At 44.3% G+C, this 21,131-nt stretch overlaps 1 protein-coding gene across 1 annotated transcript in view; it reads right to left on the bottom strand.

Moving 5' to 3' along the window:
- Positions 1-20,659, bottom strand: part of Myrfl (myelin regulatory factor like) — a 120,343-nt gene extending 99,684 nt beyond the window's left edge. The window contains exon 1 of the mRNA XM_087901975.1: positions 20,324-20,659. Within this exon, the coding sequence (XP_087758101.1) occupies positions 20,324-20,369 (46 nt within the window). The 5' untranslated portion in view covers positions 20,370-20,659. The remainder of the gene's footprint in view (positions 1-20,323) is intronic.
- Positions 20,660-21,131: the final 472 nt, after the last annotated feature.

The raw sequence follows: 21,131 nt of genomic DNA, 5'->3' as shown, positions 1-21,131 counted from the left end.
GCTGCAGCGTCCTCCGGGGAGCATCTGGGAAGTTGTATCTTGACAGAGTGTGCAAATGAGGCAGGAAGCAGATAACAGATATGTCAGAGAATAAGAACCACACCCTCTATGGGACTCCCCACCAACTCTGCACTGCTGATTTTAATACAGTGGCAGTTATATGCTGTGTGTCTGCTCTCTATACTCAACTCTAGATCATGAATGACCTCTTACTATACGACCCCTAGGCATCTAGAACAGTGGTTCTCAACCTGTGGGTCGTGACCCCTTTGAGGGTTGTATATCAGATACCCTGTACATCGGATATTTACATTATGGTTTATAACAGTAGCAAAATTACAGTCGTGAACTAGCAAGGCAAATATTTTTATGGGGGGGAGGGTCACCACAACATGAAGTATTTAAGGGTCGCAGTGTTGACGTTGAGAACCACTGATCTAGAACAGGATCTAGAACATGGCAGTTATTCAATAAATACTAAGTTTGTTGCATAAACAAAGGCTTGGATGAGTCATTGTAATTATTGTTAGTACAAATATGAATATGTGCCCCCACAGGCTTCCTTGCTTGGCATCCACAGTGGGGCCAGCAGCCTCTTCCACTAGTATACCTCCGCCACCACGAGGGACTATATCCCCGTGTCAAAGTGGCATGTGCCGTTGATCATGGAGACACGAAAGTAGCTGATACAATCATACATGGTAGAGCTTCTGCAGAGAAACGACAAACGTAACATTTGAAGCAGAGAAGTGAAATGGTCATGTGTATGACTTTGAAGGTCCTTCAGCCTGCAGTCGGGAGACTGGCCTGCCTCATTTCCCTATCAATAAGAGGACAGTCACGGCCCTACTTCATGGAGCTGTGAGAAGAAATTAGATAATACACACAAAGCGCTTGGTCCAGCTACCAGGTCAGCAAGCGTTACCTTGTATGGTCACCATCAGTTTCTCTGCTCTAGAAGTTAACAGGCCAGGGAGAAAGAATAAACATAAAGATGCCACAGCAACATCTGCGACACCTAGAACATGACCTGCAGTATGGTAGCTAGTTATTCAATAAATAGTAAGAATATGTGCAAAGCATTATGGGATGCCTAAGTGACTCAGCCGGGTGAAATGGTGTCGGAAGAGGCTTTGGGAACAGGGGTCAATAGATTGCAACTGTCAGCAAAAGCAGGTTCTGGGCTATTGGATGTCACGTGACTCTGATCTGGTTCAGTGGAAACAGAGTCCAGAAAGTAGGAGAATGTGCAACAGGGTGAAGAAGCCAATGAGTATATACTGTTGTCTGTTATCCTGAGATCGTAGTTAGCTACATCGAGTTACTAGCTTAAAACTGGCCACAGTAAGAATGTCTATACCATCAAAACGTTACAAATCAGGGCTGATCGCTTTTTTCTCATAGAGAAATAGTAAATATCTGTAGAAACAAATATTACAAACCACTGGATTTTGTGGCTAGTCTGACGGAGTGTAGCTGATCCTCAGCCCTCTCTCGTCACACTAGTGTCTTGAGACTAAAGTGAGACCAGAGTGAGAAGCCTGGGAAAGAAGTTCCTGCTGGGGCTGGAGAGATGGCTCAGTGGTTAAGAGCATTGTCTGCTCTTCCAGAGGTCCTGAGTTCAATTCCCAGCAACCACATGGTGGCTCACAGTCATCTGTGATAAAATCTGGTGCCCTCTCCTGGTGTGCAGGCATACATGCAGGCAAAATGCTGTATGCATAATAAATAAAATCTTTAAAAAAAAATAAAAAGAGGGGCTGGAGAGATGGCTCGGTGGTTAAGAGCATTGCCTGCTCTTCCAAAGGTCCTGAGTTCAATTCCCGGCAACCACATGGTGGCTCACAACCATCTGTAATGAGGTCTGGTGCCCTCTTCTGGCCTGCAGACATACACACAGACAGAATATTGTATACATAATAAATAAATAAATATTTAAAAAAAATAAAAAGAAAAAGTTTCTGCTGGCCATCTCACATTCTTGCGGACTTAGGTTTGGGTGTGAAGTGTCTCCTACAGGCCTGTGTTTGGATGCTTGGTCCCAAGCTAGTGGTACTGACTGGAGAGGTTGCAGAGCCTTGTGATGTAAGACCTAGCTGGCAGAGAGAGGCCAGTAAGAGTGGACTTTGAGGGTCCCAGTCCTGCTCTGTTTCTGTCCCGTCTCTGCTTCTTGGTCAGCCATAAGGTGAACAAGCTGCAAGTTCCCGCCGCTTTGTGGACCAAGCCACAGTGCTGGCTACCACTGCCGTGCAGGGGCGTGTCACAACAGATCTCCCCATCTTTATGTGGCTCCTACCAGGGATTCTGTCCCTGTGATAAGAAGACTGACTAGTCCAGAAGTGAGCAGCTGGAAAACACACCCGAGAAAAGTGCACTCTTGTCCCAATTCCTGAGAATATCCTGATTTCCTTATATGACTATCTAAGATCCATCTGTCCAGAATCTAATCAGCTTTGCCCAGCACAGATGACAGGATCCATTGTTAAAGACAGTGATTAAATGAGCTCTCCCTGGACTTTAACATGGTATGACTGATAATTGAGAGATAAAATGAAAATAAACCTTTATTCAATTTGAGTGAATACACACATTGCACATTGGGCAACAGGGGCAACCTCCATATGGGTTTCTATAATGCTCTAAGATGCACTGTTCTAGGTGAACTATTGAACACTTGGCCTCTGAGTTTTCTGGGAGCAGGAGACAGCAGAGAGCCTGCGCATGCCCATTAAGAACAAGTTCTACAGGACTTGTCTTTTCCTATACGACAGCGTAATGGCAGAGGAGGAAACGGGATGGGCAGGAACATCTGGATTTCAACTGGACACTTCACAGATTTGCTCAGTCCTTCGTCCAGCATCAGGTGATTATTCCGTGAGATACTGTGTACCAGACGCTAGAGATACAGTCGGGGCAACATCAATCAGTCTCACCTGTAAGGCCAAGAAAAGCCGAGCAGCCAAGTAAAATAACAGTCCAAGACAACAGTGTGACATGTCACACTCAAGGAGACATCGAAGAAGAGCTTCTAATTCAGTGGAAAGGCGGTAGACAGGTCAGAGGTAGGCGACTAGAACTGACCGAAAATGGCAAAGGGAATACTTTAGAAGGTCATGGCTTTCACAGCAGTTCTCAACCTGTGGGTCACAACCCCTTTGGGGATCCAATGACCCTTTCACAGGGGGTTACTTAAGACCATCAGAAAACACGAATATTTACATCATGATTCATAATGATAGCAAAATTACAGTTATGAAGTAACGATAAAAGTAATTTTATGGTTGGGAGGGCACTATAACATGAGGAACTGTATTAAAGGGTTGCAGCGCTAAGAAAGTTGAGAACCACTGCTCCAGACTGAAATAGCAACTGTCCTCCAGAAGGCTAACCTAGAGAAAGTTTTGTTTAGTATAAAAAAGACTCTGCTCGTATCCTTCTTAACAATGCCACTTGTGACTTGGGTAAATATAGAACGGCAAATTATCTGAGTGTCAGAACGGAAAGGAGGCGGGTGCACACGGAGCCTGAGAAGGTCCCAGTCTGGCCTTGACTGCCGAGTGGCTGCTCTGACAGGAGGCAATCAGTGAGCTAAGTATGCAGCTTGGGCTTTGCTTGGGGAAGAGTAGATGACCAAGATATGAGTCCTCTTGCATGTCACTATGAGGAAGTATTGATAAATGTAGGGCTGTGGCCATAAGATCATTGACTATGAAAACCGGGCAGTGAGGTCCTTGTTCCTCAACACACAGGTTGCCTCTTGAGGATGTGAGGCCCTTGCCTGTTTCTGTTGCTGTAATAAACACCATGACCAACAGCAACTTAGGGGAGGAAAGGGTTAATGTGGCTTACAGTTTACAGTCCATCATTAAGGGAAGACTAGGGCAGGAACTCAAGACAGAAACTCACAGGCCGGAACTGAAGCAGAGACGACAAAGGGGTGCCACTTTCTAGATTCCTACCCCTGGCTTGTTCAGCTACCTTTCCTATGTAGCCCAGGCTCACTGCCTAGGGATGGCACCACCCTTTGTGGACGGGGCCTTCCTTCATTAATTAGTAAGTAAGAAAATACCTCACAGACATGGCCACAGGACAGTCTGATCTGGGCAGCTCTTCAGTAGCGTTTCCCTCTTCCCAGGAAATGCTATATTTATGTCTATGAAAGCTGAAGCTAACCATGGCAAGGCCCTTCGAGGGAAAGGTGGCCACTGGCAGAGGACCTAAGGAGGGTCCAGGAAGAACAGAAGACTCTCCCGGTGAGCCATCTGAGAGCCAGCTAACCAGAAAAGGAAAGTCTGATAAACTCTTAATGAACATACCATCACCGTGTTAGTCAATTCACAAGTATTTCTTAATATCAAATCCTAGCAACAAGCTCACTTTATCACATCACTTTTTATTAACCCCATTTTTTTCAGAGATGCAGTCTTGGTCGTTGCAATGGACCAGGTGTATCTTATTGTCACATACTGTATGTGTACTTTCTATAGAATCATGCAAAATAATAGCAGGATATAAGGTTGGTGAAAAACTAAGGGTCAATGTTTTTATTTTAAATGAATGAGTGTTTATCTCACATACCATGTTCATAAAATGCTGGTGGAGGCCAGAAATGAACATAGTATTCCCTAGAACTGGAGTTACAGATGGTTGTGAGCCACTGTGGAAGTGCTGGGAATCAAACCTGGGTCCTCTGAAAGAGCAGCCCGTGTTCTTAACTTTGAACCCATCTCTCCAGATATTATTTATATATCTTTAAGTGAACTTATAGAACACTAAGTTTCCATGTGACTTTTTTTCTTAGAAATTTTTAAATGTGTGTGCACGCACATGTGTGTGTATGATGTAGGTGTGGATACATGTGCCACTTTGTGTGTGTGGAGGTCAGGAGATAACTTTGTGTAGTCAGTTGTCTCCGTCCAGCTTTATGTGAGTGCTGGGGGAATAGGACTCAGGCTGCCAGGCTTGCATCGAAACATCTTGCTGGTCTGCAAAATTCAACATTCTAATAGATCAAGTGAGAATAGTAATATAAAGTCTTGCATTATAAATGAAACAATGAGATTAGTTTTGTGTCTTCCTGTGCCACTCAAATTTTTTATCACTCTACGTTCCCCAAATTTATCAACTACAGTTGAAACTAATATTGATTAACATGCAATCAGTTGCATTTAGTTTTAACCTTATTTACCCCACTACACATTAATGGTCATGTGTTTACTAAAGAAAATAAATGAAGCATGAAAGTTTAATTCTTATGTAGTAAGGCTATCTGTAAGGATCCCAAACTGCTGGAAGAATGGATTTTCAAACTCCCAGAAAAGAGAGTGACTCTCGCTTAATCTCTATTTCAAACTGTTTGTTTAAAAGTAGTGTGAATTTAATAGCCTATTAGTGAAGACACTGAAACGATTCAACCAAAATAGTTAGAGATCAAAATACAGCAGATCGCTTTCCCTTCCTGCTGTGAATCCCATGTGGACTTACACTTTATTCAGTAAAAGGGAACAAGTAACACAGGGCGAAGTCAACCATCACTCTTTTTCTAGTTACGTCAAATGCATTCCGTGTTTGTGGAAAGCAATGAAAGACACGCTCCTGCGGAACTTCAATGGTGTCCACCATGAGGATGCTTGCAGCCTTTGTAGGGTATGTGTGACCAGTACCAACCGCAGGCGCTCTGCCCCTTCCCTGCTCCCATCAGCCTCATCTGCCTAGTCACCGTCAGAGAATTCTCCGAGAAGAGAGTCTCTGAGCCAGCTCTGTCACATGGATCGCAACTACCGCTAACCGGTCTTCTCTCCCCCCACTTCCCCGTCTTCACAATTCATCAACTGCAATTCTCTGAAGCCATAGCATGGTCATAAAGGGGAAATGTCTTCATTTGCTGAAGTACAAAGTCACTTTAATACAAATTTAACAAATCACTTAAGTTTTTTTTAGGACGATGACTGTTATTGAAGATACCATGCACCTCAGACCCAGGATGTGGAGGAATTGAGCTGGGCCTGGTCTGGAAGCTTCCTTCTTGAGGACTAGCTCTCAGAAGGTGCTGTGCAAACCTCCAGGAGAGAAAAGCAATTGATAGTCCGACCAAGCTGTAAAGCCTCTGAACTACATTCATGACCAGTCCTGTAAGGTATACTCAATGGCGCAATAGTGGCACTCCTGTCTTGGGGATAACCAACATCTGTCTAAGTAAGGTCTGCTCAACAGAGAGAATTCATTTCTCGGTCTATAAGCCAAGCCAGCTGGAGAGATCGCAGAACCCAGAGGAGACACCACTACTGCCATTTTCCTAAACCAACACAATTTCTAACTGTATTCTAAATACCTATCCTTCTACCCACATATAAGTGTGGCTCCCGTCCTCATTTAAGAAGCTTCCCTTTGCAGCAGAGGCAGACGCTGACGGATGCCCACGACTGCTGAAAACACAGGGAATAAGTGATCATGGAATGCCAAGCCCCACCCAATATATCCACAATATAATACCTAGCCTCTAAGAGTCAGGGGAACGTGTGTAAGTGGAGGCAGGGAAGAGCGTTAGAGCCAGAGGACCAGGATGCCTGCTGCTAGAATCATCTTCTATATGTGACAGGGAAGCAGCACCCAGGAAGTCTCCACAAGGCCTACATAATGACAGCTACCCCTGGAGATGGGGGAAAGTTCACATTGACCCCCTCACCAGATGAAGGGCTACAGGCAATCAGTTATTGCAGACAGAGGGAGGGTCAGTTTTATCCAGCAACAAAATCCCTCATTGGTTTTCCAATCCAAAGCGGTCAGACCTAAAGACATGTACACGTGATTGACACTAGATGGACTCAATGTAAACATATGTACATATATATGCATGCATATGTGTATGTGTGTGATTGTTCTGTTATATGTGTACTTTTATATGTAAATACTTATACTAACCTATTTTTCATATTTTATGTAAGCTGCGGGGTAGATGAGACAGCTCGGGTGCTTGCTTCCAGGTCGGATGATCTGAATTCAGTCCCCCAGGTCTCACATAGTTGTTTCTGCATTCTCTCTGTGTCCACGATAACACACACAACGAATGCAAAAAAAAATTGGATTTGTAACTCGTCTTCCTATCAGAGGTGAGTTAGGACCAATGGGCGCATAGGGATGAAAGTCTGCAAACAAGCATGCAGGACTGGGAAAGTGGAAAGGAAACACGCAAGATGGACTGCTGGGCTGGGAACAGACTGTCAGAGAAAGTAAAACGGGGGCACACAGATCTTTGCTCTTTTCCACAGAAGGCTGTCAGAGACAGAGAAATCCTCGGTGCTATTCTGTAGATCTAATCTCACCACTGTGTTCAGCTTTTCAGATCCCTGGGCAGCAGATTTCTGCCTTGTCTTCTAGACAAGGAAGGCAGAGACGGTAGTTCAAACGCTGCTTAAGGCTCTCTAGTTAGCACATGTGGATAATATATGGATATGCATATTTACATTTTCTTATATAAAATGTATTTATATGTGTGTTGTATAGATAACACATATGATAATAAAATAACAGACTTCTTTTTTGTCTAGATTTCTTATTTTTCCTTTTGTTGTTGTTGTTGTTTACTTTTGAGATTTTTAAAGTCTCTCTCTTCTGGTCAAACAGGACCAACCCATTCCTAACAGACAGCGCTTACTGCCTCATTTATACACAAACCCTTCTGAAGGCCATTTGTTCTCAGCAAGGGAGCTTTGACTAGTTGTTACTGTCAGGAATTATAGGAGCTTTAGCATCCTTTCTGTCTCTTCCTGCATGAATATTTTATGGGACTTCTCGGTAGATTTGTTTCAAAGTAAGTAACTCCACAAGAAAGAAAAAAGAAGCCTATTGTCCCCACTCAGCACCTGTAGTACCACCCCACTTATATAAAAGGCATCCGAGACAAAGAGCAGCCAGGCTTGAGGAAGAACAGTCTAATCTGCTTTGATGCTACTTTAATATGGGTGAATAGAGAAATAGCCACATCAATCTATTAAAATTTTGCATTCAAGGGCTCTGAAAATACACGGTCCTGAAGTTCTTTGTAAAACTTTAAATAGTGGTATATTCTTTGGGGACTTCCAAAGTCTTACCTATTGAAAAACAACAGAAATGATTAACTATTTTGATCTCATGTAAGGATGCTGGTTACATTGATTGATTATGACTCTTAAAAGCCAAACCCTGTCGAGCCTGGCTGAATGCCCTGACTGCTTCAGCTGCTGGTTACCAAGGTCCACAGGTGTGTAGCAAGGCTCTCTGGGCAGGAAGCACACCTCTGCCTTCCCTCAAGACAAGTGCTGGATAAAAGCACCAGGCCTCAGAGTGAGAACATCTCGGAACACAAGGAACATGCTACCTCACCTTAAAATGAACTTGTAGTCTCTCAACTCCAGACTTCTTCTGTGTTCACACTCTGTATAAATAGCAGATAGTGCTTTAGTCTGTATAAAAACAGCAAAATAATAACACTGTATTTGAATACAGTCTATCTCTACACAAAAATGCCAGCTAAGTCCTTTAAGAAATAGGATGTTCTGTCCTTTCTAGAGTATGCTGATTTCACGACAAATATGGAAAAGTTGAACCTTTCGTAGTAAAAGGAAATACTCAGTACTTTGTCCCTTGTTGCTTAGCAATCAAGGGCTATAAATGGATTTTATGATTATAAAGGCTTGATAACTAATATGAGCATGGAAAAGTTATAGTAGCTCCCTGGAGACAGGAGTGTTTCCTTGAACAAGAAATGTATGGGTCTGTGTATAATCTTAGATTCATTCTTGCCTCAAAATACATAAAATAAGCACTTGAGTTTTTCACAGTTGCAGTATAATAAGGATCAATAACTACTATTGATTCCCCCCATTTCAGCATTTCATCATTAATCCTCACAACACTGTGCAGTAAAGTAGGTGTTATTATTCCCATTATGCATATAGAAAAAAGCCCACTGGTCTAAAAGGCTAAGTCAGTAGCCAGGTTAAATAAGTCAACAACAGAGAAACAAAAGAGCGAGGGTTCAAAGCCAGGCTGGCACACATGAAAGGAAAGGCTTCAGACAGAATCTTAGGAAATGTACTTCTCAGCTTCCAATACTTAAAGCTTTGAGAACCTTGGACTGCAAAGGCGACATTAACTCCAACTACAAAATATTGCAAACATGTTTCTTTCTATTGCTATACACTATGTTCATTTCTTTTATTGCTATTACCAGGGTAACAAATCCTGGAGTATCATCTTGCTGGTCTTGTCTTCAATCTGGCTACCCTAGAGGCCAAGGGCAAGAGTCAGTATTTACCATTAAACTTCAGGGCAGACCCAGCTGCCTAGATTCCCCTGCAGGGTGTTGGAACAAGGTGGGCCGCACAATGGGTCAGTACTGATGCTCCCGTGTTTGTGTTAGAGGCTGTTGTATTCTTTCTTTGGTCCTGTAGCTACTTGCTCTGTAAGAATAACCCATTGCATTATAACCATGGTGCTGGAGCTGGGCTTCCCTGGGTGGCTGGAAAGCACCAACTACTTACATTCCACAATCATTTTGTACGCGAACTGTAAAAGCGCAGCTGGATGCTTTAGCAGGAGCCAGGAGTTCTACAACCATCGCTATAGGCATCAAGCCTTCAAGGGTCAGACAGACTTCTGTGCAAATCCAAGCTCTGATGTCTAACAACACAGCACATAATACCCTGCCTGAATCTCTTCCCTGGATTGGAAACTGGTGACGGCAATGTTACCTCTTCACTGCACTGGATGCGGTAGGAATTAAGACAGGGCTGGAAATGTTGGTCCGTGGGAGACCATTTGTCTCTCGTGGGTGAGCTCTTGGGTTTGATTCCCAGAGCAGCACATTGTACCACAGAATCAAACATGCTCTAAATGACAGCGATTTTTGTGTCTGATCATAGCCTGCTTCAGGGAACTACAGGACTAATTTTTCTTAAACTTAATAAGACTGCTTGATTGGATAATAACTGTAGGCCAGGCATGATGACATATGTCTTACTCTGCTCTCTGTTGCTGTGATAAATGCCACGAGCAAAAGCAACTGTGGAGGCAAAGGTTTCTTGGTTTACACTCAGGTAGCAGTCCACCACCGAGGGAGATCAGGGCAGGAACACAAACAGAAGCCGAGAGAGAAACCACGGAGGCCATCGGCTCCACCTGGTCTGCTCTGCCTCCTTTCTTCCACAGCCTGGGCCTGCCTGCCCATGCATGGCATCACCCAGCACCCTCCTGCATCAATTAGTGATGAAGAAAATGCCCACAGGTCAACCTGCTTCTCCCAAGTATGCCCAGGTTTGTGTCAAGTTGACAAAAAAAGCGTAGTTATATAATACTCATCTATCGGTAATTAAGAAAATGTCCCCACAGCCAAGGCCGCAGACCAATATGATGGAGGCAATTTCTCAACTGGGACTCCCTCAGGGAACTCTGGGCTGTGTCAAGCAGACAGAAAACAGTAGGACATTATTTGTACATATTTGGTCTTACTCGTTTCTGGGCCCCTCTCACAATGCATCGTGCAAGCCCTTCGTAGAGGAGGGAGGTGACTCATCTGTCAGCAGCACGTCAGTGCAAAAGCAATATCTGAACCCAGAACAATCCAGAAACATGCCTGTGCTCTGACTGATGCACCTCACCACCGCGTGCAAACGGAAACATGGAGCTCAAAGTCAATACATGTGACTATCTAAAGACATCCAGTTCCAGAGCGGAGGGGAATGGCCTGCTGCAGCTTCAGATGGGAAAGCCACGGTGCTCAGAGTCCCCCTAGGGCCTGACAGTGTTTTCTAATGTCAGCTCTCTCTTACTCAGGGCGATTGCTTCCTCTCCATCTGATGATTGACATCTCCCAGTGACTTTCAGTGCTGATCCTGATTCTCAGGCCTCCTTATAATCCTGTTTGAGTTTGTTTGGACCTCTTAGCCGTGGGCTTTGGCTTCCAGCCCCCTCCACCCCAGGTAGCACCTCCACCATGTTTTCTACCATGAATACCGTACTGCCTCCATTACCTACCTGCCCCAGAGAATGACTTTTAAGGAACTAGAACCCATCATGTAGGGAAAGAACCAACTCCTGAAAGCCGTCCTGACTTCCACATATGAGCTGTGGGTCTCACACAATACAATAAAAATTGTAAAGATAAAATCTCCGGCTGAGCATGTGAGCCCCAGGGACCCCAACACTCAAGAGGCTGAGGCAGAAGCTTAAGTCTGAGGCCAGCCTGGCCTACCTAGTGAGACTCAGACAGAGAGAAGGAGAGAGACTTCCAAACAGAAGGAAGTTGAGCTACAGCTAAAATATATTTCTGAGGTAGAAGCAACCCAAATGAATAGATAATTAGGAAGAGTCATTAAGAGTTACAACCCTGCTTCTAGTTTGAGAGGTGCTAATTTGAATGTGAGTCCCTCCAACATTCAATTGTTGATGTGTGATAGTCTTCAGAAGTGTTGCCATGTGATAGCCCTCAGAAGTGTTGCCATGTGATAGCCCTTAGAAGTGGGCCTTTAAGACGTGAGGAGGTCAGGAGGGCTTTATCCTTCAGGATGAGATTAAGACTCCTTTTTATTAGTAGTGTATGTTTTGGCTTATTATGGGTGTTTTGGCTGCATGTATGTCTGTGCACCACTAGTGTGCCTGGTGTCCATGGAGGGCAGAAGAGGACATCGTACTCAATGGAACTGTAGTGACAGATGACTGTGAGCCACCGTGTGAATACTGCGAATCGAGCCCAGTCCTCTAGAAAAGCATGCAGGCTTCTTAACTGCTAAGATATTGATATCAGCCCAGGTATCAACACTCTAGATAGACAAACCTCCTGCAGAATCCATTCAGCTTGCTCTCTTGCCCTTCTGCCTTTCTGCCACATGAGGACACAAGAGCACCCTCACCAGACAAGAGATGCCAGGTCCTAATCTTTTAGGCTGTCAAGCCTCCAGAATCGTGATACATGAATGCACATCTTTCACAAGTTTCCCAGTCTCCAGTGCTGTGTTATCACACACAGAGAGCAGCAAAAGTTTGGGGGAAGTGAAGAGTACACAGGAGCCAGCGCAGTCTGGATGAGGAGCAGGGATGTCCAGCTTGCACGGGAGCATTCAGGAGCTGTCAGCACAGGCCTGGAGCTTATCAGTGGCTTGGCTGTGCTAAGAAGTGGGAACCCCTGGGTCAGCTTGTGACACTCAAATAGTTGTGCTTCGAAAGCAGGCATCTGGAGCAGACATGGAGGAGGCTGGGTGACTTCAAGGGAGTGAGAGGAACAAGCTGGATGAGAGCTAGAGGCAAGGATACCATGGATGTACCTAGGAGAGTGTGCATGAGTAAACAGAAGGTGACTGTGGCAAGGCCAGGCAACTCTCAGAGGACCGGGCTAAAGACGTCCAATGGACTCTAGCAATGGGAAGGCGTTCCAGAATAAATGGGTACAGAAGCCAGATCACAGTGTGCCAAAATTGAAGGGGAGATGAAAAGTGAAGGCAGTGGGTGTTTATGAGAGACTAGTGATGAAACGGGAGAGGCAGGTGGATGTTTGGAAGTAGAAACAGCATTGAAAGAAGAAATCTAGATAGCTCATCACTTGCCACCAGGCCTAACGACCTGTATTCTTTCTATCCCTATGACCCACGTTGTGGGGGAGAGAATTGACCGGCCAAGTTCTTCAATCTCTACAAGCATGCTGTGGCATGCTGCCACATATAAATAAATAGATGGACGGATAGATAGATAGATAGATAGATAGATAGATAGATAGATAGATACATAGGCAGATAGATGTTAGGTAGGTACATAGTTAGTTAGATAGATAGATAGATAGATAGATAGATAGATAGATAGATAGATAGATAGACAGACAGACAGACAGACAAGTAGATAGATAGTGGTACTTTGAAAGAAAATGGCCCCCACAGAAAGTGGCTGTATTAGGAGGTGTGGCTTTGTTGAAGGAAGTGTGCCGCTGTAGAGACAGGCTTTTTAGGTCTCAGACATGCTCACACCATGCCTAGAGAGACAGATCATTTTCTGTTGTCTTTGGATCAAGATGTAAGGACTCTCAGCTCCAGCACCATGTCTGCATGCATGCTGCCTTGCTTCCCACCATAACGAAAATGAACTAAACCTCTGAACTGGAATCCCGGACAGTCTCAGTGGCACCTTATCCCTTCTACATCTGGGCTTTTGAACTGGGAGCTTTCTTGTAAATATGACCATTCACAAATACACATTTCCACCCACCCCCCCACCCCCCATGGAATTATATCCCAGACTCTGGACTTGGAGTAACCTTTTCTAGATCGAAAAATGCAACTCACCATGGGGCAACTGGAAGGATGCAGGTCAGCAGATGGCTTTAGAGCAGGGGTTCTCACCCTTCCTAACGTTGCAACCTTTTAATTCGGTTCCTCATGTTGTGGTGACCCCAGCTATGGAAATATTTTCATTGCTACTTCATAATTGTAATATTGTTACTGTTATGAATCGTAATGTAAATATTCTTGGAGATAAAGGTTTGTCTAAGGGGTTGCTACCCCCTTTGAGAACCACTGATTTAGAGTAAAACAATCTTCCCCCACACCCAAACTTTATAGCAGGTAACCTAAAAATATTGATGTGCCAACAATTCAGCTTTATGGAGAAGCATCCAAGGTAAATAACTGGGGACTTGGAGTATTTTTCAACACATTTTATGAAGGCTAGGACCTAGAACAAGCCTCCATGCATAGTAAGAGACAGTAGAACTATGGGTCATCTCAAACAAAGGTGGTTTCCTCACGCACGTGTGCCTCAGGCCTGCAAGTGAGAGAAGCCCTTTTCTTGTTTTTCATTTCTTTCCAGAATTCTCTACTATGCCTGGCTGCAGGTCATATGTCACATGGCAAACAACTAGCCTACCTTCTGTTAGTGGCATCAACCAAATTCTGGCTCATTTTTTCTTTTCTTTGGAGAGTCTCCGCTTTCTCTCTTCTTCTCTCCAGTGCCATAGTTGCTGATGGTTTCAATATCCCACTTGGAGCCTAAAGTAATTCAGCCCTAGCTGTTCTCACCCCTAGGTGTTCTCACCCCCAACTGTTCTCACCTCCAGCTGTTCTCACCTCCAGCTGTTCTCACCCTCAGCTGTTCTCACCCCTAGCTGTTCTCACCTCCAGCTGTTCTCACCTCCAGCTGTTCTCACCCCCAGCTGTTCTCACCCCCAGCTGTTCTCACCCCCAGCTGTTCTCACCCCTAGCTGTTCTCACCCCTAGCTGTTCTCACCCCTAGCTGTTCTCACCTCCAGCTGTTCTCACCCCTAGCTGTTCTCACCCCCAGCTGTTCTCACCCCTAGCTGTTCTCACCTTCAGCTGATCTCATCTCGAGCTGTTCTCAACCCTAGGTGTTCTCACCCCCAGCTGTTCTCACCCCTAGATGTTCTCACCCCTAGCTGTTCTCACCCCCAGCTGTTCTCACCTCCAGCTGTTCTCACCCCCAGCTGTTCTCACCCCCAGCTGTTCTCACCCCTAGCTGTTCTCACCCCTAGCTATTCTCACCCTTAGCTGTTCTCACTCCCAGCTGTTCTCACCTCCAGCTGTTCTCACCCCCAGCTGTTCTCACCACTAACTGTTCTCACTTCCAGCTGTTCTCACCCCCAGCTGTTCTTACCCCCAGCTGTTCTCACCACTAACTGTTCTCACCTCCAGCCATTCTCACCTCCAGCTGTCCTCACCCCCAGCTGTTCTCACCAACTGTTCTCACCTCCAGCCATTCTCACCTCCAACTGTTTTCACCTCCAGCTGTTCTCACCTCTAGCTATTCTTTCCTCTACCTGTTCTCATCTCAGTGGAGCTACATTTTCTCATGACCCTGTCAAGATATTAGTGTAGCCCATAGCCGAAGCCTCAGCAGTGACCTTGCAGCCACTCGCTACCTGGATGAACTTAAACAAGAGTTAACCTAACTATTTAACTTCAGTCTTAAATAGTCTCACCCCTATTAAATAGTCTCCCTTGTGAAAGGAGAGAAGAAAACATGTCTGGAACCTCTGTAACTTAAAAAAAAAACCCTAAAAATAAGCATAGCAAAAACTACTGACCTCTCTGCACTGGCATAATATTGCAAACCACAAATGGAGATGATATGATTACTTCTGATTTACAGATTGGGAAACATAAGGACTGAGAGGTTTACTCGTCCTAGAAACAGCACATTGCAAAACCACAATTCACACCCAGGATGACTGACTCAAAGTCCACGGTCTTAATTATCATCCCATACTCAGAACATAAATGTTCAATAAATAACAACTATTATTGGTAATTAGGATGCTGACTAGGGGTTGTCAAACATTTTCTGTACAGAGCCAGATGGCAAATATTTTAGGTTTTACAGCCCATATGGTCTCTGGTGAAAGCACTCAATTCTGCCGTCAGAGCATCAAAGCAACATGGTGTGTGCCACATGGTGTAGGCAACATGGGTGTGATTAGGTGTGTTCTGCTAAACTTTATTGGCTTCCACAGGCTTCCAGTCAGGTGTGGACTCTAGGTCATAGCTTGTGGACCTCTGCTGCAGATTAGCAAGAATAACCCATGATAAGCACTGGGTTATTCACTCTGGGTTTCATGAGAAGGTTAAATGCTAAAGAGTAAAGTCATATAACCCTCTGTACTTTGTTTGTTTCAAACATACAAAAAGCTGGAGTTGGTGAAGCATACCTGAAATCCCACCACCTAGAGAGCTGAGGCAGGAGTATTTTTAGTTTGACGCCAGCCTGGGCCACATAACAAACCATCATTTCACAAAACCAAAACTCAAACCCAAACAAAAAAACACACCACAGCAATGGAAAACTGGGCAGGTGTTAGCACTGAATGGCGCGATGGTTGAGATGACCTCTTACCTTTTAAGGTCATCTCTACGTCAGCACCTGTGTGTTGAATAACCCAAGCCACAGCCAAGTCAGCCAGATACCCAGGCTTAACTCAAAGCCGGAAAAATGACACCACTGGCACTGAGGCAGACGATGAAATCCTTCTCTTGGGGGATTTATCTGAAGGAAGATGCTGGCAAGTCTAATAGGTTTCAAACGTAATGGGTGTGCAGGTGGCCGAAGTCAGGGCTGATCCCCTTGTGCTACATTTTAAATTCGAAATTGCCCATCACTAGGTCTGTCCTGCATGGCTCATGCCATTGACATGGCTTCTAACCAACCGCGCACATCAAATAGAAGCTTGCGCTTAAGATCGAAGTTAAATATCTTCCTTAAGGACCTTCAATCACTCGCGTGATATGGCTGGTTCTTTCTGTCCTTGACTTAATCTTGTTCCGTCTCCTGGAAGGTCCAGGCTGTCTCCACACAGAAGTAAAAGCTGTGTTGCAGATAAATAAGTTCAGTCTCTTCAGAGGAACTTCAGACCAGAGGCAACACCGTGTCTAGAATTCTAGCTTCAGAGCTTTACCAAGTCTCCCATCAATGAAGAGTAACCTTTCTGATCCTCTGGATCAAAACAGCATCAGTGTTCCATGAAAGCACTTGGAACTCATGAGCTTACAGAGGAGGGAGAAGGTCTTAGGCCATTTGCGGTTTGCTTCTTCTGTGAGAGCCGCGATTCTGCCGGGGTAGAAGGAAGCAAGCAGAAGGGTACTGATTGCTTGAGACAGGGACAGAGCGGGTATCTCAGTGTGAGAAAAAGACAATTAAGAGATCGTGGATGGTATTCTTCGCCCACAGGAAAGCCTTGCCCAGAACCAGCTCCAGCAGTGAGCCACGTCTGCCCTGTACATTACACTCAGCTGTTCCGGGCTTCTGCCAGAAACATCAGCCAAAGGAGAAATAATACACAAGGACCACTCGAGACAATTATCATTGTATCTCTGAAATTAAGGGCATCTAAGTCTTTCCACCAAATAGCAATTCCCTGTGTCTACTTCCTCTACTCCAGTCAGTGGACCATTCTGCCGCTGGGCAATTTTTCCTTCTTTCCCTGCATTTGAACTTGCTGATCGCCTCAAACAGAGCTGTAATTCAACAGCTGTTGGTTGACAGGAATGGGGTTCACACCGTTCTTCCACTCATTCCTTACATGTATTACGGGGTGACTGCCGTATGCTATATAGGGCAAGCATGTTTCAAGTTTTCTCTCTCCTCTACTCAACAGATCTAACTCGCCTCCCTTGAAGCCTTTCAAGATTAATCTAGGTTAAAAAAAAAATGGGTCATTGTTTTCCTGCTCCATAGCATTTTGCATTTTCCTGAACCTTGCATTGCCGTGGTATTCTCAAACAGTTTGTGTATAGCACAGTGGTTCTCAAGCTTCCTAATGGTGTGACCCTTTAATTCCGCTCCTCATTTTACGGAGACCGTAAAATTATTTTCATTGCTACTTCATAACTGCAGTTTTGCTACTGTTGTGAATTGCAATGTAAATATGTAAATGTTTTCCCATGGTCCTAGGCAGGGGTCATGACCTGCAGGTTGAGAACCACTGGTATAGCAGCTATTTCTGTCTTTCCTGTGTCTTCCCTGCCTGCTTGTGATAATGGCTGCCTGGAAATGTTCAAAGCTATGTTGATTACAGCTTTTCAGACAAGCTGTTTCTGATAGTCCCTGCCCTTGCACAGTCTGGAGTCCTAGAAGTCACTCCCACAGATGTCTACAGGGGGGCTGGATCTCAGTAACCCACTTTACACAAATACCAGCCGCAGTATAAACTATGACTAGCAAAGTCATGTAATTCAAGATTATATTGTCAGCTTAAATTCTTTAATACCAAAATCCTTAGAAGGTAAAATGTCTTATTTGGAATAAAAACTTCAAGGAAAAGAGAAAGTTTGCTTTCAAATGTGTAACCATTTGTCAAAAGTTATATTGATTTTTTTCCAGACCCTGAGTAAATAAAAAAAACCACACACACACCTGAGTAAATAAAAAAAAAACAAAATGCACATACACACACACGATGATTAAGGGCACTTGCTGATCTTGCAGAGGACTTGGGTTCAGTTCTATGCACCCACCTTGAGTGGGTCACAACCACCAGTAACTCTAGTTCTAGAAAATTCAGTACTCTCTTCTGACTTCTACAAGCACCAGGCTTAGATTTGTGCAAGCAAGCACTCACGCATACACATAAACTAAAATATATCTTCTTTATATTACAATTTACATATTAAATAGTACTACAATAGAATGATTTTTGATAGTGATTTAAATAGAAAAGGGAGATTTTTTTTTCAGGTTAAAAATCCTTCTCCCCAAAAGATGTGAATCACTCTTTAAAAGTGGGTATGCCAAACATATTCAGTGACTAATTGTGTCTAAGTCCTGTGTCACTTATAACCAATGAAATTAAATGCAAGATTGCATTTGCTTCCAAATGAGTGATCAACAGGAGTATGGCTGCAACGGCAGCCCTCCTGATTACAGCTCCCTCTCTGGTCTTGCTCTCCTTGTTCTAAACGTTTTTATTCTTTAAGCTCTGGATAAAGAAAATCACAAAAACCTAAGGGAAAAGTTTCCACACCCTGCTAGCCTCCACCTAAAAGAGGTGGGAGAGACATGGCATAAAGAGGTACCTGATGTTTGCTAAACCGTGGAAGGAATTTTAAAAATTGTCAGCTGTGATTTTGGGGGCTTGTGCCTCTGTATTTCCCCCAAGTTTGCCAACTCTCCTGTTCTGCACTCAAAGGAGGAACACTTGCAAACCTTCCATGCATAGAGAATGGGCGTTTTCCCCATAGGAGAGGCTGCACCGTTTAGTTTGAGGCTAAAAAAGAAACTGTAATAATGATATGATGATGATGATGATGATGATGATGATGATGATGATGATGATGTGATGATGATATATTATGGCGACTAAGTATTCCAATAACTACAGAAGACATTTATGGAAACAGCGCCATAGAGGTCTCTAGGTCAAACTGGAACAGCAGGCAGATCGTGTGACTCTAAAGGTCTTCCAGGAAAAGCAGAGACCAGAGACCTGGTTCGCTCAGTCGTCGGAGGCAAAGTCTACCTTTCGCGCTTGTAGAATCAGTCAGTGGTTTCTCTTTTAAAAGAAAAGTACGGCAGTAACTGCGGCTTGAAGTGCGTTGCCTACCGCTCAAACGACAGTTCCACAGGATATAACCGCAGAAAACTACAGCGAAACGGCATCGGTGGATCGAGCACAAGCCAGGCCAGCCCAGATGCAGGATGTCGAGCCTGGCCACCGCTGCAGGCAGGACTCCGGGGGACCGAACGCAGGACCAGAGGAACACAGCGAATCTCACAGCTTAACTTGACTTTCTTGCCATTCCAGCAAAACCCAAATCATGGCAACTCCTTCATGGTGTCAGTTCCTCTTGGCTGTGACCTAGAGTCTTCCCATGCCTTCTGTGACTGCCACTCATTAGCGTTCAGCCTTTTTCAGGTTTTAATGCGTTCCAACCTCTAAATATCTCTCATTTGTCGCACCCTTCACTAAACTAAATAATGATAATAATAATAATATTGTTTCTTTGAGTGTGCTGTTGCCTGCTCTTGAGTGAGTACACCCTAGATCCCCTCAGCGCACCTTCTATGAAACACCCTGGACCGTGTCAAAACTCGACCACATTTCCCTTCCAGAGGAAGCCTGAGCCGGGTTAATGTTGACTCTTCCGACCATGCATCATAAAGGTGCAGCGGAGGGCAAGATCTTTCCTTCAAATGACCCACTGTTTTAAGACTATCCTCCCGATGAAATATGAACAACTGCACCGCCATCTTAGGTTTTGGGCAGGGTGAAAGCCTGTGGAACAATGCTGGTGTTGGTCAATCCCCGCCAGGGAGAAGAGAAACGCAATGGCAAAAGCAAATGATCTTCCAGCGACATGTTTTTCAAATGTTAAGAATAAGCAGAAAGATGGGAGCAGGAATTGGGGTTCCTTTGCTGTTTTAGGCTGATTTGAAATGAATTATACAAAATTATATATCTTAATTAAGATCTTAATTTTTTGTTACACGATAAAGTCACTTTATAAAGAGGACAAATCTGGCGTTTTTAAAACACAAAGGATTAGAAGGAATGAGTCCTAACAACAAGACACAGGTGGGTGATAAAGCAAGCACTCACTTGACTCATTTACTAACCAAGCTAAGGAAGATGGAATCCTGTGTTTAAAAAAACCATTGCCCATATCACTGACTTTGGCTATCAATGGAACAAATAAAACCCGTCGTTCCACTCGGGAGTTACCTGATAGCACCCTTCCAACTGCAGAGCCGGCAGAGAGCGTGGGAGTGGGCAGAGAGAGTGGGAGCGGGCAGAGAGCGTGGGAGTGGGGCAGAGACTTAGCTCAGAAGCAGAAACCGCGGCGGCCTGGACTCTTACCTTCAAAGAACTGCCGCAAAGCCTCGTTCTCATCTAGCACGTCCATGCTGCTCTTTCCTTTTCAAGCGAAAGCAGTCAGACCTCAGGAAATAGGTACTGTCCTCAGGGCTTCAAAGCCCATGAACACTCCGGGAAATCTCCATATTCTTTTTATGGACGTGAAGCATCTCTTCAGCCATCAACTTGAGCCTGTAAAGACGGCTACGTTCTCCAGCGTGATTATAAGATGAAAGGGCTTGCGACCACACAGGGAAAGAAAAAAAAAAAATCACCGAGAGAGAAGTAGTGACCAATCCATCTCTCTCAGTTCAGGAACTGTTTCTGTTTTGCCTCTGGTCTTTGTTTTAAGGACCTTTGTCCTTAGTGACACATATAATTACATAAATGTGCAATAAATGCCCAGCCTTATCTCTTCTGTGTCCTGTACACAATCCCTATCTTCACCTTCACCAAGTAAATCCATTTAGCCACCAAAAAGATAGAGTTAGTGTCTTTAACCTCAGAAAGGGTGCATATCCATATAATCGTTTCTATGAGTGGCCAAAAAGACTGGGTTATTGCAAAAGCTTTGTGAGAATAAAAGGAATTTGTTCAATATTTTCAAGTGTAGGGTGGAGAATTACATTCCTCAGTACACACAGTCTACTCCTTCAAAGCTCTGTTTTTAAAGGTGCAGACCACGTGTGGAAGCCCTTCTAGACTACACACACAGAGCGTGATTTACTTGCCTTTTCATTTCCTGTAGCAAGTTCAGCTTCACACAAGTCAACTGAAAGCAAAAATGGAAAACGAATTCAACAGTCCTGCT

Source organism: Myodes glareolus, chromosome 26 (genome assembly GCF_982192425.1).
Source record: "Myodes glareolus chromosome 26, mMyoGla1.1, whole genome shotgun sequence".
NCBI lineage: Eukaryota > Metazoa > Chordata > Mammalia > Rodentia > Cricetidae > Myodes > Myodes glareolus.
Note: the sequence above shows the minus strand (reverse complement) of the source record. Positions and strands in the feature narration are given on the sequence as shown.